The sequence below is a fragment of the Brugia malayi genome (genome assembly GCF_000002995.4).
Source record: "Brugia malayi strain FR3 genome assembly, contig: Bm_v4_ChrX_scaffold_001, whole genome shotgun sequence".
NCBI lineage: Eukaryota > Metazoa > Nematoda > Chromadorea > Rhabditida > Onchocercidae > Brugia > Brugia malayi.
In genome coordinates this window covers 14,530,175-14,555,043 of record NW_025062479.1, presented here as the reverse complement: position 1 = coordinate 14,555,043, position 24,869 = coordinate 14,530,175, and the positions used below count along the sequence as shown (strand labels likewise).

General features: G+C 25.5%; 5 protein-coding genes and 1 non-coding gene across 7 annotated transcripts; 1 reads left to right on the top strand and 5 right to left on the bottom strand.

Moving 5' to 3' along the window:
• Positions 1-1,523: 1,523 nt before the first annotated feature.
• Bm4044 (S-antigen protein precursor, putative) lies at positions 1,524-4,028 on the bottom strand (the record flags this gene model as incomplete). Its single annotated transcript, XM_043074861.1, has 8 exons — positions 1,524-1,574; positions 1,814-2,077; positions 2,236-2,387; positions 2,509-2,652; positions 2,892-2,952; positions 3,102-3,151; positions 3,372-3,414; positions 3,909-4,028. The coding sequence occupies 8 exons, from the start codon at positions 4,026-4,028 to the stop codon at positions 1,524-1,526; spliced, it is 885 nt and encodes a 294-aa protein (XP_042930795.1).
• Positions 4,029-5,468: 1,440 nt separating this feature from the next.
• Bm85 (Uncharacterized protein) lies at positions 5,469-7,316 on the bottom strand (the record flags this gene model as incomplete). 2 transcript variants are annotated; one of them, XM_001892055.2, is made up of 5 exons in its annotated part: positions 5,473-5,565; positions 5,695-5,766; positions 5,880-5,948; positions 6,268-6,565; positions 7,228-7,316. In XM_001892055.2, 5 exons carry the CDS (start codon positions 7,314-7,316, stop codon positions 5,473-5,475), a joined length of 621 nt encoding a protein of 206 aa, XP_001892090.2. The 2 variants fall into 2 exon arrangements, with proteins under 2 accessions (XP_042930794.1, XP_001892090.2); XM_043074860.1 differs by lacking the exon at positions 7,228-7,316 and having other exon boundaries at positions 5,469-5,565; positions 6,268-6,479.
• A 1,470-nt stretch (positions 7,317-8,786) lies between these two features.
• On the bottom strand, positions 8,787-10,289 carry Bm18007 (Uncharacterized protein; the record flags this gene model as incomplete). The annotated part of the gene is made up of 4 exons (XM_043074859.1): positions 8,787-8,876; positions 9,121-9,222; positions 9,648-9,818; positions 10,242-10,289. The coding sequence occupies 4 exons, from the start codon at positions 10,287-10,289 to the stop codon at positions 8,787-8,789; spliced, it is 411 nt and encodes a 136-aa protein (XP_042930793.1).
• A 2,850-nt stretch (positions 10,290-13,139) lies between these two features.
• On the bottom strand, positions 13,140-16,976 carry Bma-mans-3 (Uncharacterized protein; the record flags this gene model as incomplete). Its single annotated transcript, XM_043074858.1, has 12 exons — positions 13,140-13,278; positions 13,388-13,575; positions 13,688-13,879; positions 14,100-14,223; positions 14,329-14,419; positions 14,574-14,676; positions 14,793-14,901; positions 15,460-15,688; positions 15,823-16,008; positions 16,220-16,355; positions 16,539-16,715; positions 16,884-16,976. 12 exons carry the CDS (start codon positions 16,974-16,976, stop codon positions 13,140-13,142), a joined length of 1,767 nt encoding a protein of 588 aa, XP_042930792.1.
• Positions 16,977-19,179: 2,203 nt separating this feature from the next.
• Bm1793 (Uncharacterized protein) lies at positions 19,180-23,750 on the bottom strand (the record flags this gene model as incomplete). Its single annotated transcript, XM_043074857.1, has 9 exons — positions 19,180-19,414; positions 19,606-19,829; positions 20,192-20,352; positions 20,468-20,651; positions 20,892-21,070; positions 22,149-22,364; positions 22,904-23,045; positions 23,187-23,299; positions 23,741-23,750. The coding sequence occupies 9 exons, from the start codon at positions 23,748-23,750 to the stop codon at positions 19,180-19,182; spliced, it is 1,464 nt and encodes a 487-aa protein (XP_042930791.1).
• Bm14515 lies at positions 21,776-21,857 on the top strand. Its single transcript has one exon. It is a non-coding gene; the product is annotated as a tRNA-Leu (tRNA).
• Positions 23,751-24,869: the final 1,119 nt, after the last annotated feature.

Here is a 24,869-nt window from a genome sequence, read left to right as displayed (position 1 = left end):
TAATAGATTAATATGAATTAATTCTTCTTATTTATTAAATAAATATCTCATCCTAATCCATTCTATCAGTAATGCTGTCATTATATTATCCATACGAACTATGATGAAGTAATTTAAATAGATATTTTAGTAAAAAGAAGTTGATTGAAAAAAAAAGTTAAACAAAAATTGTGAAATAAAATTGCAGTATTTAAGGAAAAAGTATAATGTATCGAAAATTATAATAGGAATAAAATGTATATATATGGATACCGTATACTTTAAAGGAAAAAGGAAACCTATCATACAGCATTTAGTTTAGTTAGTTTATCCGATAAAATGAGTGGCATTGCGGTATAAGTTGCTAGGCATAGGCTCATTTGCATCAAATGAGCCTATGCATATTGTCCTCCTAGCTGACTAGCCCAGCTGGTTGAAGGAAAACGCAAAAAGATTAATTATATGAGGGATACTAAATGAAATGTGTATGGATAAGCTGATGACTACCGGATACCTTGTTATTAATATAAAATGCCGCATAAAATATTGTATCAAATCAACAGATACTATATTCATTAATGATCATTGTTTATACCTGTTACAGGTATTGTTTGAATTATCTGTAGTTTTGATCATTCATTTTTATTGCTAGTTTTTGATGAATTGTGTATGAAATTTCAGTCCTGTCTTTAATTTTTTTTTTTTTTTTTTTTGGAATAGTAGCATTTATTGAGCGTTAAAATAAAATCTATATGTAACTTCTCCAACTATTTTTCATTTTATTAGTGAACAATGAAAGAGAGGGGAGATGAAGAGAGAGAGAAAAAAAAAGGAGAACATTACATCTGCTTTTTTGCTTACACAATAATAATTAAGTGGAAAAGGTGAGGAGCGAAATGTTATATATTTTATTATGATTGCATCCATTTTTTTGCTTTTGCATTTATTGCTACAGTAATAATCTCAGAGTAGAAATTGCGGAATGATCTAACTACCGCATTTTTACATATTTTTAAGTTAACATAGTAGCATTGAAATTTTTAAAAGCGTGAAATATATTATATTATGGTGTTTTTTTTTTTGCTTTATTGGTGCAAATATAAAGTTCAAATGGCCAAAAAGGAAAAGAAATTTCATAGAGCAATGATGGAAAATGAAATGTATTTAACATCAATGAATCATATATAAATTCAAATTTTCTTCTTAATTATGTAATTTTAAATTAATATTAGCGTTCATTTTCACTAATAAATATCAGTTGAATGTATTGTATGATACATTAAGTAATGACCATTTTCATAATTTTGTTTGTGTTAACATCCTGTTCCAATACAAACAAAATATTCTACATCATTATTTCGTTTAAAATAGTAATTAAATTTTTTTTAAAAAAATAAGACTGTACTGCATGCATTAGAATTAGGAAGTGATTAATTCTTATAGTATTATTGAAAATATATAAATTGTAAATGCAATGATAATATGAGTACAAAGCTGGCGTTTTTTTTTATCAATATAATATTGTTTTATGAAAATTTGTTAGCTCATATTTTTTTGTCTGCGCCAAATACTTCACCGCCTACACCAGCAAGGGTCTGTAAAATGGAATGGAAATATGAAAAGTAGAAATGATATATGATGATATTTCTTTTTGTCTCATTTCCTTTATTGTAAAATAATTTGAGTTTAAATAAGTGAAAAAGGTTGATCGAAAGTGACTAATAATGTCATTTACCTTTTTCATAAAGAGATTAGTGTTAAAAGGTAAGTTTTTTTGTTTTTTGCTTTTTTGTCTTTCTTTTAAAATGAGACTATTATTTAAAGATTGTTATACTTGATAATTAGGATCATATGTGCCGGCTTTAATATCTTTATTTTCTGGAGCTTGTGGTCCACCACCACCTCCACCACCAGCTTCCTTCTTATCTTGCCCGAATACTTCACCGCCAACACCAGCTAGTGTTTGATAATTGGGATCAAAAGTTCCTGCTTTAGCATCTTTATTATCAGGTGCTTTTGGTCCAATAGCGCCACCGCGACCGCCACCTTCTTGTTTTTTATCTGTACCAAATACTTCACCACCAACTCCGGCTAAAGTCTGAAATATGATTTATTTGATACAAATGATATAAAATTTAACAAATTTAAATAATTTTAAAAACAAAATTTAAAAATTTGCTACAAATGAAAGTTTTAGATGCATTTTGTATCAAGTTTACACATACATTGAAAAATATTAAAATAAAATTTGCTTACTTGATAATTGGGGTCAAATGTGCCAGCTTTTTCATCTTTATTAATAGGAGCTTGTGGACCACCAGCGCCACCACCAATATCTTTCTTTTTGTCTTGACCGAATATTTCACCACCTACACCAGCCAGTGTCTGATAGTTTGGATCATAGGTTCCTAAAAAATTAAAAAAAAAAACCTTCCTTCTAGTGATATTAATTTAATTAAAAAATTCAAAAGAAGTTACTTCAAACATAAAAAATCCTTCTAAAATGCATGCATAACTAATTAAAACTACCAGCCATTCCAGTAACTTGTGGTGCCTGTGGTCCTCCGCCACCACCACCAGCACCAGCACCGGCACCAGCAGCTCTCTTTTTATCTTCACCAAATACTTCACCACCTATACCAGCTAATGTTTGATAGTTCGGGTCATATGTTCCTAAAATTAATCTTTCTAAATTAGTATAAGAGCGAATTATTTACACGTTTAAAAAAAAAATATACAAAAGCCCAAATCTAATAAAAGTTGCTATCATTTTAAAATTAGAAATTATCATTTTATCTCCATATCATTCAGCTTGTAACCAGGATTTTATTTTTTTCCTAAATAATAAAATTATCATGAATTAGCTTTTTTTCAAACTATTACAATTATCATGAATTTATAAACTAACTCACCGACTATACCTCCCTCTCCAGGTACTTTTGGCACTTCTGCAACAGGAACCACACCACCACCCTAAAAAAATTGCACTTGCTTTAAAAAAAAAAGCCCAAATAATTATTTATTACACTTATTAATAGATAAACAATACAAAAAAAATCGACTAATAGACTAAAAGATGCAATAAAAAGATTAGTCCAAATTTTAGTAAATCTCAAACTTACCTGATTAAATTGACCTCCATCTGCAGCAGCAGCAAATCCTGCTTGCGCACCTGTAATATATATGGTAACAATATATTTTAGTAAATCTCAAACTTACCTATTAAATTGATATCTGTCTTTAATGTATGCTATAGGATCATTTAATAAGTTATTAAGTAGATTAAACTAATGCATTTTCAGTTCCAAAAGAATTGATCTAAGATTTTAATTTCCATTTTAACATTTGTATAGCAGTTTTCATATCCTTATAATATTTATTAAACATCATACCTTGTCCTTCTGTCGTTCCTTTTTGTTCTTTTGTGACCTTCTTCTAAAAAAAAAAAAAACTATTAATGACTGCAACTGATATTTATTGATAGTTAATAAAATTATCACATTTTTTTCGTTTGATAAATAAAACTAAGATAAAATTTTTGTTTATTTCATTTCTGATACAGTTCTCGTAGAAAAAAAAAAATCGAAAAATAAAAAATAAAGAAGCAATGAAAAATGAACAAAGCAAACAATGATATAATAAATACAAATGATCTTATCTTTGAATGATAGTAAGTAGCTACAGTGATTATTCATTTCATTGATAAGATTAGCTCAAATATTATTATAGGTAATGGAAAACTTAAATAAGAATATTTCTCAAATATGTTTCTTATAATCACTAAATTAATTAATCTGATAGATTCCTTTTTTTCAATATATTATTATAGATAACTGAAAATTAAAAATGAGAATATTTCTCAAATATATTTCTTGCAATTGTCAAGTCAATTTAATTTATAAATTTTTTAAAGATTTTTTTAAACGAACCGCACGAGGAGTTTTTTTTGAGCTGCAGCAATTAATAGAATAAATTAGGGCAACATATAGCAATAATATAAAATGAAAAATCAACAATATAGGCGATTCAATCAATTTCAATTTATCCATTATTATTGTTATTTGTATGTTTAAATTTCTTTTTTATCTGCTCTTTTCTTCGCTATCTATAAACATATTAGAATATATTGTGAGCATAAAAAAAAAGTAATATATTTGAAGAAAATATAAAACAAAAAAGGAAAAAATAAAGGGATAAAATTTTACATATGTGTAATATCATCTGATAAAGTTGATAATAACACTTTTTTTGAAAGCTTTTTTCATTTTTTCACTTGATAACGATAATTTCATTTTTAAAATATCATATTTTATTCTTTGTCAAATTTTCTGATTTAGTTTAGCACATTCATATTATTGTAGAAAAATACAAAGTGATAAGAATTCAATTAATCACTTTGATAATAGAAGAATGCAGACTTCTGCTGCTTTTCACTGTATTTTTAATAAGAATAACAAATATATTGCCATTTCATAACTGTTATACCAATTGTTTTATATCATGCAAAAATGTCGTGTAAAAATTCAAATTTTTTAATTTTTTTTACACAGTATCGTAATGAAATAAAATATTTAAAAAAAAAAAAAGCAAAAACAAAAACAAAAAATAATATTAAAAGAGAAAAAGGAACGACAAAATAAATTTTGTCTAATTAATTGGTTTAAAGTTAAATTCAGTTAAATTAAAAAATAATGTAAATTAAATTTAATTAGATTAAACGTAATTTTAACAATGCATTGTTGTTCTTACAAATGGTTTTGTTTGATTATAAATTTTTGTGACTTCGCATATTACCTATTTGGAAAATAATCTCTTCACTATCTTACTAAAATAGAGAAATAGTAAAATAGACTTATGACCTTCAAACACTCAATTTATATATGAAATGTATAAAATGAATAAATATAGTACATGACTTGTAAAATGTTTCATATTTAATAATTTTTTTTCATTCAATAAATTTCTTTCAATAATTTAAGCAATATTTTAAAATTATAATTACTGTTTCTATTACAGATATTTTAAGCAGAATTATATGATAAATTCAAATAGGATAAATTATTAAAGGGAAAAAGAAAATTAACCACTGATAAGTGAAGGAATATGATAAAAATGATATTGAAGTATTGCTTGATTTAAATGTTATTAGAAAAATAAGATTTGAAAAATTTCATTAAAATTATTTGCTAATGCTATCTAATCATTTTTAAGCTTGAGTAATTTTTTCAGATTTCCGTTCAGATTTAAATGCAACAATATTTTAATGAGTATTAATAAATTTATCCAATTCTTTTTGCTTTATTTGAAATAAATTTTGTTAGCAGAAATATTAAACGATCCAAAACATTTGAAAGTTATGAATCATTTGACTTCTTTTTCCAAATTAATACTTTGTTTCATACTTTTGAGATAGATAGATAGATCATCATTTTGCACACCAATTCTTTTTTTGCTTTTTTTTGCTTTTTTTTTTAAATCCAATTATTCATTTATTTACTCATCCTTTTTCTCCTCTTCATCCTTCTTCTCTTCATCTTTCTTTTCTTCATCTCTCTTTTCCTCTTCCTTTTTTTCACCCTCACCTTCCTAAAAAAAGAAAAAAAAAAACGAAAATTTCCTTTCTTAAATTTTTATTTTCATAAAAAATAAGAAATTTCTTTCTCAAATTAATAATTTAGAAAATAATTTCGATCAAAGAATAAAAAAAAAATCCACCTCTTTCTTGGATCCTTCCTTCTTTGATCCTTCCTTTTTGGAACTTTCCTTCTTCGAACCTTTTTTCTCTTCCTGAATTGTTTTTTCTTTTCTTTTCTTTCTCTTTTTCCTTTCTTTTCAAATTCATAAGTGAAATAGAAAAAAAAGAGAGGAATGGAGAAATTGAACACCGAAAATTTCATTACCTCTTTCTTTGATCCCTCCTTTTTGGAACTTTCCTTCTTGGAACCCTCCTTCTTTTCACCTTTCTCTTCCTATAAAAATTTAAACCATTAATTGAAAGCTAAAATTTTTATTGACTAGATCTGATCCGATATGATCATCCGCTTATCCCTGATACTACTATCTTATAGCGATAGGAACATAAGAATTTGTTTTGCTATGCACCATCTCATTTCAAGTATTGTGCAACAGACAATTGCCGATAATTGTTTACAAAAGGTCGAAGGATAACATCAAAATTTGCAATCCAAAATATAATTGAGATATCTCGAATTGATCAATTCCAAAAAATCTATTCAAGTTTCTATTTCAAGACATCCAACTAGAAAACAAAAAAAACTTCACACTTACCTCTCCCTCTTTTCTTTCTTCCCCCTTCTCTTCACTCTTTTTACCCTCCTCTTTCTTATCACCCTCCCCCTGTTTCTTGTCCTCTTCCTTCCTCTCACCTTCACTTTCCTTTTTTTCATCACCCTTTTTCTCCCCCTCACCACCTTCACCCTCCTTCTTTTCTTGTTCCGACTTCTTGCTCTTCTTCTCACCTTCCTCTTCCTTCTTCTCATCTTTCTTCTCTTCTTTCTTTTCCTCGCCAGGATGCGCAGCTGCTGCCGGAGCGGCTACGCCTCCTGCTGGTGCCGGTGGCTTATCACTGAAATATTGGTTATTGATATTCCCTGCTGTAATACACTTTTGATAATATTGCAAGATTATATGAGAAAATGATATTTCCATAGTTCAACGGAATCATCTCTTCATGATCACAGGTCAAAACCGGGAATCGGAATGCCTTTTCTAAATAATATTTGAAGGTCAGTTTTTTAGCTTAATCAGAATCAAATTTTGAGGTATGATGAAGGCAAATTACCTATTATCCTTTTCTCACAATTAAGTATTACAGTAAAGTTAGAAGTGGATTTGGTAGCTTAGCTTACTGTAGCGATCGATGAATTTTATTTTCTCTTAAAGTAAAGTGCTGTCAACTGATTATACTTTAGGCCTGATAAACAGGCATTCAAAGGCCTATTAGATTATTAGCTTATGCTTATTAAGCATTGACTAGAAAAGTTGCAATAATTTAATATCACTTAACAAATTTAAACGTTTTAATTCCGTGGTTTGAAATGTTTGAAAATTTAATCATTAAAAATTTTCAAATAATTTAAAAAAAGAATCTTTGAATGTAATTTTAAGATAAACAAATCATTTTAAATTCATTTCTGAAAAGCCAACAATTAATTGTCAGTTCTTAATTATCAAAAAATTTTCTAATTTTCTTATAATTTTAAAAAGTAATTTATGATAAAAACTAACGCTTTTTTAGCAGTACATTGTATGATACTTAAAATAATCAGTGTTAATGCAATAATGTTACTCAGTAATGACAGAATAGGAGCAATCATTGTGATAATAGTCATATTATCTTCTTCGAATTATTATTTTCTTCTAGGAAAGTTTCGATTAAATTAGGACTATCAATTGATTAATTAATGAATAGGTTATAAAATAAAAGTAATTTGCTCCAAGTTTAGTAATTTATTTAAGAAAACTTTAAAATATCAAATCAAATGATTTGATATATTTCTGAAAAGATTGATATAAGAGCAGTAGAAGAAGCAACCAGTTATGAGCAATCCTTAAATGAGAAAATAACTTTATCAGTCATATTCAAACTCTTCATATACTTTTTTCTGCAAAGATTTTAACGATAGTAAACAAATTCACCTATAGATATTTCCAATTATCACTTATTATTCATTGTTTTTATTATTTCATTAGCTGACACAATTCATATTCAATAGCTTATTATTGATTATTCTAAATATAATAATTTATATTTTAGCTATTTTTAATACATGAATCTGAATTTTTCAAACATAAAATTTACAATAAAATTAAACTTGAAAAACATCCATATTATTTTTTGAAAAAAAAATTTTATAAAAAATTACCTAACATATTGTTATATCAAATATTTCTACAAATTAAAAAAGACATTTATTACATTAATTCTAAAAATTTTGCTAGTAATAATATTTGCATTGTTTAAATAAATATTGTGTCTTATAATTTAAGTTGTAATAAAAATTAAAATAGTTAATCAAAATTGAAAAAAGCATTTACTTTGGTTATAATATAAATATAGCAATTCAATTTCGAACCTCAAATTATTTCTGGGATCAATTAAATTACTTCATAAAAATTTTGCAATGTTAAAAACAGATGAAAATATAATTTCATTGTAAGAACTTTTAGATTTAAATCGGTTTAAATGGAAATTAAAGTTGTAAAAGCTTTTGTATTAAGAAAATAAATTTTAGAAATTTTTTATTAGAAGTTTTATAAAAAAAAATTTATATTATAAAAATTTTTTAAAATAATGTCATAATGAAAATAAATGTGAAATTTTCAATCATATTTTTGACCAATTGATCGCTATCATCTCAAACCACACATTTATTGATCATTTTTATCATTTACTCGTATTGTACTTTTAATAATTTTACATATATCATTTCATTTTTGTGTATTTGTTGTCTACGTACTGACATGATTTTATCAATTTAGCATCTATACAATTTCATAAATTAAAAAAAAATTTATCGAATTATACTTTTTCGGATATACAATATTTAGAAGCGCAGTTATTGTATAAAAATGAAAAAAAATTTAATACAATGTTTAGGTAAAAACTTAGTATTATAAGATGTCAAAGATTATAAGCATTAAAACTTAAAATTTTAGGCACTATTAAATCTTTTTTTAATAATTTAGAAATATTTTATCAAGAATACGATTTAGTAGTTTACATATATTTATATTGTTCTAATGAAAAATTTAATTGTAAAAAGTCAATTTGATGTTTCTTTCCATTATACATGTATTATCATTGATTCATTTGATAAGCAATTTATCATGAATGCATCCGTAATCATATTGCATACTGCAATCCATGTAAATGCCTTAACAATTATAACATTATTTATTAGAGATTTAGAAATTTAAGAATAATTTATTGAAAACATTTACATTACTTAATAATTACTTAATGCGACATTATAATATAATAATTCATTAATTTAATTTAATTACTTTGCCTTTTTGGCTAAATCTAAAAAGGAAAATAAAGATTTTGAAGATTAAAATAAATTGAATGAGAAAGTAGAACAAAAAAAAGAGCTATAATTGTTAAGAATAAATATTAACAATAATTAAATTTCGATGTAACATGACATAAAGATATGCTGCTGTGACAAGATAAGCTGTTAATAAACCATATGGGACACTGAACCACATCAATCCTCTTACCTATAATTCATAAATAGTATACATATATATATATATATATATATATATATATATATATATATTAATTTAAAATAGCTCATATATATAATTTCAAATAATTTGAAAATATTTATTCATCAGCACATTCATTATCATATCCATGATTTTATTGATATCATTTATACTTTTTACAAATTTATTACAAAGGGCACACATTCAGATTATTCAGATTTGCAGAGGTATTATATTGATGCACTTTTAAAAACATACGTTATTTATTAATTATATTTAAATAAGGAATTATTAATCAGTAAAGAAATCATTCAAACGGTTGGTTGAAAAAAAGAAGAAAAAAGGTCATTTTTAGAGATTACAAAGAGGTAAAAAAAATAATTGAAGAATTTTGATAATTTTATAAAGTTAATCATATTAGAAATTAATCTAACCCAATTATATTTTTCGTGTAATCCGGCAAAAACATCCGCCACAGCAATAAATGTCCAAATGACAAGAAGGACTAGTAAAATGAAACCGATTATAGGCATAAATATATGTCCATAATAATTTGCATTGACAAGAACAATGACTGCATTTATTGTTGAAATTAAGCTCGCTATCTGCCCATTATAAAATATTAATATTATTATTATTATTATTATTATTATTATTATTGCTACTATTATTATTATTACGATTATTGTTATTATTGTTTTATTTCATAATTTCCAAGTATATTTTAATTTAAAAATTATATCAAACTTTACATTTGTTAGTATTTGTTTATTTTTTTAATGCAAATTCATTTTTTTCTTTCATTCATAAATATTTTCTATTTAATTCATTAGATAGCATTTCTCACATATGGGATTATATTTTTTATAAAACTTTATAAGCCTTTTCTTTTTTCCTTTATTTTTCTCTTTTTTTTGAATAATTTAACTAGCTAAACTGAATTAATTTCAATAAATGAATTTTGATTAAAACTTATGGGAAAGAAAGAATGAATTGACAAATGATAAAAGAAATGAAGAGAAACATACTGCAGCACAAGCACGTAAAATAAGAATTACAAAACTAAAACCATCCATTTTTTTTAAAAAAAAAAAAAAAAACACTGCCGCACGATATATTATAATTACTGAAAATATTTGTTACAACAAATTTTTATCATTTCATAGAAAATAATTTTTTTTTCAAATTATGAATTTTATTTTTTGTTATTCAAATTTGTGCTCATAATATTTTGTAATGCCTCCTCTAAAGATAATTGTTTTTCCTTCTGCTTTTTTCGTTTTTCTTTCTTTTTTAAAAATGATTTAAAATGATTAAAACTTATAAAATGTGTACCCATTTGTAAAAACTTTTATATACTATCTATCACTGTTATTTTTTTCTTTTTTTTGAAATTTCTTTTAGCTATTTCTAACTAAACTAAATTTATTTCTGCTTTTAGCATGATCAAAGATCTTAAAACGTCAGCTGTCATAACTAGAATAAGTGATTCCGAAATAAATTTTAGCTTAGTAAAATTTAGAAATAAAAGGAACCATCTAAAGTAGTGATACTTTGCAGATGAATCTTTACTAATCAATTCCGCCACTCTACAAATGACCTATTCCTAATGAATTCTACCATATTTCAGGTAATCTGTTACTAACCCTTAGCCCTGTTATTACAGGTCATTTTGTCCATTTGGAAGCTTCCATGATTTCATCTCTTCTACGAAATTTGCTGGTTAATAGTCGTTAGTTGGATAATTGTATTACCATAGCTCGGATTGCAAATTTTGTAAAAATAAGAATGTATAAAAAAAAAAAAAAAAAATTATCATTGATACATCTCAACATAACTAAAATTAATAATATTCATTCATTTATAAGCATTTTTCTTTTAAATTATGAATTTGAAAGAAAAATATATTTGATAGAAGTTTACAACAAAGCTATCATCAAAATCAATTATTTATGACATAATTATGTCAGTTAAAGAAAATTAAACTATAAAGAATACCAATTAATGGAAAATTACACTAATAAAATGTTTCGCAATAAATCCTACTGCAACTTTTCTTTATAAATTAAGATTAGGAAAAATACAAATAAACTTTATTACGTGGATACCGTTACATAAGTATAAATATTTTCAAATAGCATGAATATAATTCGAAAATTATGCAACTAAAAAAACATACAAGCTGAGCTTTGTTTTTTTTTGATTCCAAATCTATTTATAAAAGATATGTTATTAACAACGAATTCATAACAGACCTCACTTTGTAATTGCTCTTTATTTTTACTTATTTTTTGTGAGATTTCCATTTTTTGCTTTTAGCTACACAAAAAAAAAGAAAAAATTCTACACGAAAAAAATCATAACTTAGTAATCTCTAAATAAAATAAACGGATAAAAAAGAAAAAAAAAAAACCTTTAGTTCACACGTAAAACAAAAATGTGAAAATTAATACACTAAAGTTGGCAAATGTCCTTTTTATAAAAGCTTAACTTATTCTAAAACAAACATCAAAAAAAAAACTAAATTAATAATAAATATTTTAATGTTTTAATATTGTAAAATGACAATCAAATTTATAATGATTATCAAAGCCTTTTTAACTTCCTTCTACTTAATTATACATTAAGCTTTATTGTGAAAAGTTTAACTTTCAGAATTTATTGTCTCTAACAAAAGGTGTACAATACCTCTTCAATATTATATATAACTTTACGTAAATCTATTATTATTTGTATACGCAAATATACTCATTTAATGCATTAGATTTATAGCTATTCATTGGAGCAAAAAATTTGTTACACATTTACATGTTGCTTTCTGCAATTAATTAGGAACACACCAAAAATTATTAAATAAACGTAAAACGAGAAAAAAAAAAAGAAGAATCATTGAATGAACCGTTAAAGAATAAAGAAAGCTTTGTGATAAAAGAATTACCAAATAGAGCAAATTGTAAAGCAATAAAATATAATAAATGACTAAAAAGGGAACATCTTCACCATTAAAAAAATATCAACTTCAATAAGCTAATTATCTTAAATTAAAAAAGTTTTAACTGATCGAAAGAAGAAGGAAAAGGCTAGATAGTAGAAAGCTCACCAAATTTGACATAATTAAATTTATTAGAATGTTGGTATTGAAAATGAAAGATTCATCAAGCGGTTAAGGATGCAATATGCAACTATTGAATTATCAATATGTATGGATAAGGAATGAAGAAGGATTAGCCAACAATCTCCATTTTCCATTTTTTATAAAAAATGAGCATAAAATTAAAGAGTAAAATATCCTAAAGTTGGTATATACCACATCGCAATTAATTATCTTTACTGATCTGCCATAACCTTTCTTTTTTGAAAAGCAAAAAAATCATAAAGAAGATAAATTGCAATGAATTTAAAGAAGACCAGTATTTGAGGTCACCGGTAACATAACTGACTGCCATAACTATTCGACAAGAGTATAAATTACGATTATAAATTACAATAAACTTCTCAAAATTGACAAAACAAATAAAGGAAATAAATTGGCATAATTTTATTACATTAAATAATTTGGCCGGGTATTGAAACCAGTTATACAGAATTAGAAAGAACATGAAGTACTGAAAATTCTGAAACATAATCAACTAAAATTACAATGCAATTAAAGATTATAAAAATTTAAGAGATTTAAATGGCAAATCCTCTTGAAAATAGGACACTTATTGCATTGAAATGCTAAATATATAGATTGGCATACATTATAAAAGAAAATATTGCTAGAGGTTTCAAGTAAACTGGGAAACTTGGCGATAGAAATAGCAAGATTCAGTTTATCATATTTTTATAAATTTTTACAAGAAAAATACAAATGTTTAGTAATAAATTTACACTTCTCTTAAGCATTAATGAGAAGTGAAGGCAAAGACTTACGAACAATATTTTTAGTGGTCATAAATTGGCAATGGATGGCCTTCTGTATTAAAGACATATTTGTCGAGAGGAATGTCAGTTTTGTCATCATCAAATAAAAGATAAAGATATTTCAAAGTTTCAGCTAGAAAAAATGATTCCATCATATCCCTGAAATTAGATGAGAAATAAAATAAGAAATATTAATGATAGCTTTTTTTTTTTAACACTTACTTACAAAAACTCATGAAAAAAGAAATAATTAGGTAGTATAACCTACTTATATGTAACGGGTATTCTTTTGACGTTATTTATTGACGAGTAACCATGTTCAAGTTTTGCATAACTTTCGATAGCTGTGAAAACTTCCCATCCCCACTGCTGATAAATTTTGTCACCTGTTGCTCGATAAAGATAAAACCATGCTTCAATAGCCTCCGGTCGCAATAAGCTATGCGCATCCATATGCTATAAATAATCATTGAAATAATTTTCCATAAATTATTTCTATTTCCCACAAAATATAATTTCCTACAAAAACACGTAGTTACTATTACTTAGTGACTAAAGTTTAACTTACTTTGATTGAAATATCTTGAGCATTTGATCCATCAGTATTGAAATAAACAATTTCTGGACCTAAACCTGTTTTTGTTTCATACATTTTATGACATCCTTCTGCAATATCTTTTGCAAGCTCTATATGTTTTGCTGGCAAACCATTCAGACTGCCCAGTGCAAGAGTACCGGCAATAAAGCATGCCAAATGATCCTAAAAATTTACTCCTAAATTTTTATTTTTATCATTTCTATTATATTTTACTGCAATAAGCAACAACTGCAATAAATCATCTAATGTTAACATGAATACATGATAAGTGTATAAAAAAGGAATTAGTAATTCATTGGTCAAAATCGATGGAATCAAAAAACGAGTGCAAAAAAGCTATCATTTCCGTCATTAAATAAATTCCACGAGTTCAAAATTATACCATTTTCGAAGAATATACATTATCGCTTATTATTTCACCAACAAAAGCAAAATTATTTGGTTCTGTATATCGCAAAAGATGTTTCTCCATTGCTGCCATTGACTGATTATAATCATCTTTCAGCCTAAACAAGCAGAGAATAGATATATAGAAAATATTAAAGTAAGTCTTTTATTTATTATAAAAGTTTTTATAATATATATTTTATTATCTTATCGTGCAATTTTACCAATCAATTGTTTTGCCGGTTTGTAGCCATTGCTTTAATAGGTATTCATAGTAACTATCTGCTCGTGCACCCATAGTAATGATCATTTGCTCTAAATAGAACAAAAATGATCTTGCATGAATTTTCTAGATAGAATAAAAATAATTTCGCAAGCAACTACTTACATGAAGTAATTTACATCCAAAAAGAAAAATAAGTAATAGAGGGATTTAAATTAAAGTAACAAAAGGGATATAACCAATCACCTTTAAATCGTCCTGTCACTGGACTAATAAACATACTACACAGTCCATCATATTCACGACAACCTTCCTTGTGTATATGCTCGGATGTTCGAAATGCAAGCATCTATATATATATATATATATTAACAAATTAACTAAATTTATTTGATTAAAGTTACAAACAAACAGATGCAATTCAAAGTTAACCCCAACATTACAAGATAAACAAGCAAAACTTACTTCATAGGTGTTGTTGTTAGTTACTCGAGAAAGATCTCGCAATTCTAACTGGACGCTGGTTACCTCAGAAAGAGAACAGTAAGTATTCCATGATGGTTGCCTTCCTTCCCTAAAAAGCACTTAAAAAACTCGCAGGAACATTGTTTGAAATTATTGCAAATGACTTTTAAAGCTGATACATTTTATGTTATAACAGTACACATCATTTAATTGATTGCGTAATCACACATTTCAGATAAAAATAGTGCGCATGAACTAACGTGTTATAAAATTTTAAAAGGAAATTGGTCATTTGCCGAAATCAATTCTAATTATGCAAACAACACAATGTGATACGATAATCAAAAACTAAAGTTGTATGGAATGTTGTTACAAAATGGTTATACTTTACATAAAAAGTCTTTCAAAAGAAGACCTAAGGAAATAATGTAGAAAAGATGACAATTCATATGAGATCTATGTTATCTATAAAATTATGATATTTGTAATTACAGTTAATTATTGTACATTATATAACAAATTAAATATCTTTTAAGAATGAAAAAGTTATTGCTCAGCATTTCTCAATTATGATGATTGAACTTTGTCACTAGTCAAAAATATAATTATAGTCTAATAACAGGATGCTTGCATATAAAAATATAAAAAAAAAAAAAAAAAAAAAAACCTATTCGTAAGGCTAACGTCGCTGTATGGAATAGGAGATGAGGTTGCATAAGCTGCAGCAAGTCGAGAACCAAGATCTTCAGCACGATGAACAAACATTTGATCACCACTTAAATGATAAGCACTTAATAAACCACCAAGTACGCGTATGGTTGTTTCGAAAAAGCTCACAAAACGATTCTTCTCAAACGACAACGATTCAGCAACCCATTTTCTTCCTTCTTTGAACTCTTAATAATAGAAACGTAAAAAGCTTTTCTGAAATAAAATTTTCCTTTTTTTTCTCATCACACCTTTTCTTCATATGTATAATTACAACTGATGATACTTTATGATATTTGAAAGACGATTTCGTAAAATTCACCATCATTAAGTCCCATAATAATGGCAGTTGATAACGAATCAACAATTGTTAATCCTAAACCAAACCAATCATTATAAGACTTCGTAACCGGCTTCAAATGATCATGTCCCCAAGCATATTTCTTATATCCTTTCCAGGCATGTTTGAATGCTTCCACCACTGCTTTTTGTTTATCGTTTTGTGCCCCTAAAAAAAAAAAAAAAAAAAAGAAAAAAAAAAGAAAAAAAAAATTAGCAAATATTATAGAGAACAATCAAAAATACTTAAACAATATAAATTCCTCAGAGATCAATGAAAACTTTAGTAGAATTCCTACATCTAGGTAAATATCTGCTGATCGCACAATAAAGAACATATAATCTTACCAAATGAATTCATAAGAAAGATTATAATTCACCTCTAAATTTAATATGTTTAAGATTTTGAATCTTTCCTCTGTTCGCAACATCATCATCTTTCTCTTCATCGCTTTTAGAATTTTCGCGACTCTGATTCAGCAGTGCTGAATCCTTGTATGCTATTTCTTCTGCTGACTAAAAATCAGGAAAAAAAAAATGAACCTAACAATTTATAAACATTGGATCAAAGATGAAAAGCTAAAATATGTTTTAAAAACAAAAAGACTTAAAAAAATTTTTTTGGGGAAGATTTTAAATTTTCGAATTATATAAATTATGTAGGAAAATTATATGAGTAAAAGAGAAAGCAATAAGAACTTTATCATTATTAGGAGGCATATCGATTGGTTCTGCACCATTTGCAATATTTTTTGATAACTGATATGCACTGTCCACACCTACTGTGCCTTTTGCTGCAATAAAACAAATGACGAATAGAAAAAGGAGTAAAATGAGCAGAGCGAAACGCTGTAAACGAGCCAATGATCGCCAGTACTGAAAAAAAAAAAAAAAAAAAAAAAAAAAAAAAAAAACACTTATTAAAATTAAAACTGCCCAAATTTCTATACTTTGATCAAATATTCTAAAATATGCATTTAAAAATATTTGCTAGAAACATTTTTATACTAAATGATTTTCAAAAATTAATAACTTGTAACTTACTCTGCATAGATGTAGAGATGTTCGCTTTTCTGCGATAGGATTAACAAGAAAAGGTAAATGGCCTTCACTATCGGAACGATATAATTTCCTCATTGTTTCAAATAAATTATCAATTTATCATCATTCTTTCTGCATCAAATCTAAAACAAATATTTCAGTTGGAAAATAAGATAAAAGATGAATCATATCAGCTAGTGATCATCAATGAAAACCCATAAATGGCTATAATGAATGATTAAATAGTTTAAACTTTTATAAAAAAATAAATGAAAAAAGAATTCTCTAATGAGACTATTATATGCATCAAAGTTTCAAGTTTTTCAAAAAAATTTCATAATTTCCTAACAAAAATGTAATTTCAAAAATATGTAGGAACATTTAAATAAATGTATGCAGGAGAAAAAAGAAAGAAGGAATTATTATTCGATAAAAAATTTGTAATAATATCAACACTAACCAATTGCTAGCCATCAATTGCAATACTTCTAGCTGCTATAGAAACAAATAAATTAATTAAATCGTAAAAATATTCACAAAATAATCAAACAAATGTCTTGGTTTTTTCGCATATATCACAACATTTCTGTTAATTAAATTAATTATTTCATTTCTTGATTAACCCTGAAAATAAAACAAAATGAAAAAAAAGAGAAAATGTTTCATAATTTAGTAATTTATAATAGAACGAAAGAAAAACAGCAATGTTTCATAATTGAATAATTCACAATAAAATGAAAAAGTAGTAAATGTTTGATAATTTAATAATTTATAATTATTATCTTAACGTAATCCACGTCAATTCTGTTATATAAAACAACACAATACGTTACCAAATAAGTATTATATTAAAATCTTACAATCATATAAAGAGAATATACATAATTGACGAAATAAAAAATCTCTGAGACTTCCGTGTAGCAAATTGGATATCAGCCGTTCGATCGATAATGCATCTTATAGTGATGGTTGACTAATTAGCTGATTCTGTTCGTTGTAGTTTCAAGATAAGTCGGTGTAGCTTTGTAATTATGATACAGTAATGTTTAGTGGTAATAGTAATAATGGTAATAATAATAATAACAATACAGACAATTTTTAGTAAAATATTTAGTTCATAAAGTCAAACTGAATGAAAGAAAATTGAGTTCTAATTAAGTTTGAATAATTCTAGTTTGTTGTCAAAAATTGAATTAAACATTTTTATCTTTCGGAGACAAAATTTTTTATGAGGAAATTAATAAGTGATAATAATGGTGAGAAAAATAAAAAAGATGAAACTAACATTAATTTTATTCATTAATTTGATATATGCACGTTTTTTCTTTTTCTTTTTCTTTTTTTTTTTTTTTTGTTTTGTTTTGTTTTGTTTTGTTTTCTTCCTTGATATCATTATCTGATAAATCATTTATCAATGCCGATAATATCCATTATTGTCCTAATTGACTGTAATTTAATAACAGTAAAATATAGTAGTTAATATTTTGTTTATTTATAGTTAAACATTTATTTATATTTTATGTTTACCAATTATTTGCCGGTATTTTAAATTCATTTCTTACTTATTTTCAATACTTTAATTTATTTGTATGACATTATATTGAAAGGAAAAATTGTATATTTCATCTCAATTCATAACCTTGTTTTGTTCAAGTACGGGAACAATTATTACCCTTGAACCCCGACAGTTTGTCTCGTCCAAATACGGGAACAATTATTACCCTTGAATTCTGGAAGTTTGTCTTGTTCAAGTTTGGGAACAATTATTACCTTTGAATAATTTTTACCCCCACTTTATCTCGTCCAAATACGGAAACAATTAAATCCTTGAACTCTGATATTACTTGAGTGACAAATTTTGCATTTGTTAAAATGAATAATTGAAGCATTTGAAATATCGCAGACATTCTGATAGTTATTCAGATCATGAATCGATATATTTTACTATTAATTTGCTGTTAATAAAAAAGGTTAATATGATGTTTAACTTATTTTTAATTTATTTTAACTTATTTTCATTGATAGATTTTTCTTGCAATTCATTTTTATTTTATTTTTTGTTACAGTTCATAAAGTTTACATTAATTTTATCATCTTGGAATATTTAAAATTTTATAAATTTAAGGAGAATTTATTTATCTTTTTTTTTTTTTTCTTTTTCTTCATTGACTTTTTTTTTTGCAAAATGTTATATTCGAGTTTAACAAGTGATAGAAGTTTTGATTATAGAGATTTTTAGATTTTCAGAAGTATTGAAATTTCAAAATCCTTAATTTTTATGAATTATGCAAAACTGATATTAACCTCTTACATCATCATAATACATAGCATAATAATCACTATCTTCACGGAAATTTCTGGTTGTTGATTTAGTAGTTGGTCTTCTTGCACTTGTACTTATCCAGGTGGAATAACGAGTTGTTATTGTTTGTTTATCAGTTGTTATTGTTGTTGTTCTTGCAATGATAGGTTTATAAGTTACGGTGATATAAGGACGTACTAGTCGTTGAAGAGTTGCAACAGTGGTTTGTCGGCTAAAAATTATTGTTACGGTAGTTAAATTACTGTCTGCTTAACAATTGTCTTGTTATTGGTTTCTTTTTTTTTTTAAAGAAAAAGAATTTTAAAAATTCATAAATTTAAAGAAGTAAAATGTAATAAATAACAAAATAAAAATACCAATAAACAATAAAATTAAAATCAAAGAGTAAATGAGGAAGTATACCCTGAAATTTTTGTTGGAATCGGTGTGATAGCATCAATTATTATTTTTGTCTGCTCAATTTGATCAATATTTTCAGAAATTTCAGGTAATATTAGGCCTAAGTCCGTAATAATAGATGATATTTTGGTTTGTATCAATGATGCTATTGTGGTTGTTTCCGTTATCGCAATAATATCTGGTTTAGTAATTTTTTCAATATCATCAATATCTGCACCACTTTCAACCTAAAATTAGTTATGAATATTTAATTTATCCATTAGATTTATTCATCATCTCGTACCATACTTTGTTGGATAATTTTAAAATTGTTGAATATTTATTTCCAAAAAACATTACTAATCCATTCACTACCTTTAGTATATGTTTTTTTTTTTTTTTTCATTTATTTAATATATGTTATTTAGCTCATTATTTCTTTTTATTTTTTATTTAATCACTATTGATTTATTCATATTTTTAAACTTATCAATCACTTAGGAAAAAAAACTTATCAATACTTTCTAACTTATTCATTTTTTTTTTTTTTTTTTGTTCTGATTAAAATGCTTAATTGTTGAATGAAAATATTGTTATGATCCAAACCTACGGCGTTGTAATAGTCGATTGCATCAATATTCTCCGCAATTTCAGGCAATTCTTCAACAGTTGGCTTTTTTGATTTCTCGAATTTATTACCATAACCGCTGTTACCATTTTCAATCATTTTGCTAAAATCGATGCCAATATCGCCATCTTCCGGACCAATTTCTGCAAAAAGCTAATTTTAGAAAAATTTTTTAAATATATTTAAATAAATGTTTTTTCTTCTTCATAAAAAATACTTGCTAACAAACCATCGAAATAACAAATAATTGAAATATACCTTTAGTATTATTTTTTGATGATTTACTAGTACGAGTAATACTACCAAATAAATTTTCTATACTACCACGATCACCTTTAGCTCCACCTGCTCCATTCATGAATTGGGCAATCAAATCAGGATTTGAAATAAGATCACCAAGAATTTCCCATCCTTTCGGATCTTGTATTAATTGTAATGCTGTCTACAATAATTTATACAATTATTCTTTAAAGTCTTTTCAAATTTGGAATTTCTTCACAATTTAGATTTTAAAATCAGAAGCACAAAAGTGATTCATAATTATTCAAAAAAAAAAAAAATATATTTATAATAATGATACACATAGTTTGTATATTTTTTCATTATTTATACTCTAAATTTGTCAATCCATAAATTGAAAAAAAAGCGAAATGAACAAACAAAAAGCAAACTATGAAAGTACCTGAAAGTTAATAAAAAATTCACTTTTTCGAAATGCATCAATAGCTTTGTAAATATCTCCACAACTAAGTCGATTACAAATTCCCAATATTTCTGGTAAATTAAAAATGCGCTCATCAAAATTTCCCTTTGAGCCCGTTAAAAATGATTCAAAAATTTTTGCAAAATCGATTGGTTTTGCTGAAAATAACAACAAGAAAAAAGAACAAAAATGATAGCTGAAAGAAATAAATGCATTCATTAGGCTGGCTTCAATTAATTCATCAATTTATTTCGAATGATGATGTTTCCTGATAAATCTGAAACATTTTCTTTTATCTATTTTGATCGAAGAAAAATTAGAGAGAGAATAAGTTCTTCATCTACATTTACACAGTTTCTACTTTCCAATTAATTGGAAAATATATTTTTGAAAAGATGTTGATCCATTATTAATCACAATGAGATGCAGTTAATTAATGAATGACTAATTTATGATTCATTCAGCAATATTCCAAATGAATGTATATTAAAAAGTGCCATTGTACATCTACTTTTTTATTAGATAACTCCTTAAATCATGTAACATTTGATAGGAATACAATAGATTTTAATCACATCTTATTCCTAATTTAATACACACAAATACTTGACATATGTATTTATATTAAATTAACAAAAAAAAATTCAACACTTATTCATTAAACTTAGTACATCACATATAGCTATATTAATACAAGTATAATTGTAACAATGCGAATAATTTTTTTTTTGACTCTGTAACGTTCGTTTTCTATTTGTCCAAATGCTTCCACTGAATTTCATTTTTGAATTGTTAATTTATTCAAGAGTAAAAAACTAATTGTTAAATTAACTTATCATGAACTAAGTGCGGCAAGTGGTGGGACAGCGATGGCCGAGTGGTTAAGGCGTTGGACTTAAGTTCCAATGGACATAGTCCTCGTGGGTTCGAACCCCACTCGCTGTACAACAGTTCTAGCTAGCTGATGGTACGAGAACAAGTTTTGAAAATTAAAAATGTTTCGCGGGGACTTTGCTTTCTGCTCTTTTGATAAATCTCATTATTAGAATGATGTTTAAAATTAGTCCCGATTTATCGCGAAATCCTAGAGATGTGTTTTGATTTGGGAATTAGTTCAGCAACACTTTTACTTTCTACAATATATAGAAATACTCTAATACTTTCAAATTTACTTTTTCCTAATTTCTTTTTTTTTTTTTGTTGTTGTTGTTTAAAAAATTTAGTTTAAAAACTAACCATCTATCAGAAAATCAGGTAGTAATGATAAATCTGACTGATGATACGTATCAGTTGTTTGCTTATTATTATAGCTATTTTTGATGATTGTAGTTCTGTCACGTATTTTCTCCGTAATTTTACGTCGGTCATCAAGAATATGAAAAACAGCTGTTAATACACCACGTGGACCAAACAGTAATTCTGACCATATCGTATTCTCTGCTGTTATATTACCTTAAAAAGTTTAAGTACTATTCAAATATCATTAGGTAAATGATATACTTCATTTTTTATAAAGCTGAAAAAAAATGTTGACATTAATAAATGATGAAAAAGTTAGGTAAAATTATGAAAAAAAAATGTAATTTTTCCTAAAACTATTAAAAATAGATGAAATGTTAAAAAAAAAGAACGAAATTTATAATTTAAAATTTTAAAATGTACAAAATTATTATAATGATAAATAATATTCTAATATTATTTTAATTTCACAGTATTTTTTTTGCGAAAATATTGTAATACATATAAGAAGATATTATTAAAATCATATATTTTATTTGTGAAATATAATCAGCTGAATTAGGACCAAATATATTGATCATTATAAAAGAGTTCATATCTCAATTTAATTAAATTAGTCACACCTTAAATGTAATTCCATACCTAGGTGTTTTGGAATTATATTTACATAAAGCTCTTAAGTTACATTTTGTGTGAAATTTTAGAATTACTATACATTTCACGTTACAACTTTAGATTTAACTACATCATACTTCGATGATTGCTTCCGCGTGTAACACTTGGCATATCACCAAGATTAGATGATTTTATCAGTGATAATTTTCTTTTCGATGGAAATTCATGTAATCTCGGTATCGATAACTGTTGCATTGATTGTCTTCTTCGAATAATTTGCTGAAATAAATTTTTAAATAAATCAATAAAACCTGAATTGCTGAATTGCTATAATTTAAAATTTCATTAACAAAAATAAAGAACAAAAAACAAAAAAAAAAGGATGATCGATGCTCATTTTGCAATGCCTTGAACAGGAACTTCATTGTTTTGAACATCCCGTTCTTGAGTACCAATTCTTTTGAATAATTTTAACATGTCGCTAGCACTTCGAAGTAACGATGAAAGTTGAAATTCCATTTGCTTATTGCTTCCTAAGTAATGAAATTTTATAGATTAGCTATTAATCAAAGTTGAAGATTAAACAATTTTTACCCATTTTATTCAGTATGAAAAAAAAAATAGTTGCATTATTGGTAATATTAGAAAATAGACGACGAAAAATTGTTTTGAAAGGTAAAAAATAAATTAATTTTATAAATTATATACTTTGCATTTTTGTTTCTTATCAATTCGATCATTATTCTTTATCATTTCAAAAAAAAAAAAAACTTTTATTTGGATATAAATAGTTTACATAAGACAAAACTTATATGAATATAATATATTACATAAAGATACAGCTCATTAATTATACACTTCTCTTTTTTTTTAAATATTAATTATTCCTTTTCTAGTAGTACCATGAAACTACATAACCTTTTAGGCTACATAAAAATGATTTATTTTATCAACAATTAATTAATGATACTTACCAGTTTCCATTACTTGCAATGGCAGCACATTTAAATCATTTGATGATTTACTCCTTATAGCGTTTTCGTGTTGAATTTTCAATTGTTGATGATTTTTTTGTTTAATTAAATTATTTTGTTGACAATTTTTTAATGCACATAAATTAATGCTATTATCAATAAACTTTTGTCTTCTAATGATGTCATATTCGTTTGGCATATAAATACTTAAATTTCTGTTAAAATTCTGTAACATTTGATTGGTATTGTTAAAATTATGAAAATTTTGCCAATATTGTGTTATATTAACAGTTGGAAATATTACAGTACAATGAAATTCAGCCATATTAATTATAATTAGAAGTATAAAAATTAAGAATTTGATAAAATTGACGATGAATAATTTCATAGCAGATATAGTAATGTAGTAAATAATAATAGTAGCATATGATGATCGTATCAAATTATATCATTAACCATTAACTTGATCAATTTATTCCTTTTCTAAAAAAGTTTAATAAAAAATAGAGCAAGTGATAGAAGACGAGAGAAAGAAAGAAATGAAGAAAAGGATATAAATTATAATTTCTATCAAATTTTATTTCAAATCATGTTTTACAGCTAAAACTTGATTATGGTTCATCATTATCATTATTATCGATATTAATTGAAAAATCAGTAGTAATATGATTATTTAACATTACTAATTATATCATAAGATAAACTAATAAAGACTGGTTTTAATTCCAATTATATTAGACATTGCATATTTCATTACTAGTTTTCTGCACCATTTATTTCAAATATTTAATTAGATCTAAAAATTTTCTCTTTCCCTAAAAACTTATCATTGAGATTAACAATTTTATGAATTTTATAAATGTTGAGAAATTTAAAATTAAGAGAAATATGTATAAATATCAAACTTGCAAATATTTTAAATATTAATTTCTAACTCTTAGAATTACAAAGCATATTAAGACATAAATAACAATTAATTAAAATAAAATAAATATTTGTTATTGCTAATGATAGGAAATATGAGCAGAAATTAACATTTCAGTATCGTTTGTTGAAATGACTAACTTACAAAATCATTCGGTATGGCTTGAAATACCGGATTTGCTGATGAATGGAAGAGAAAATCCGG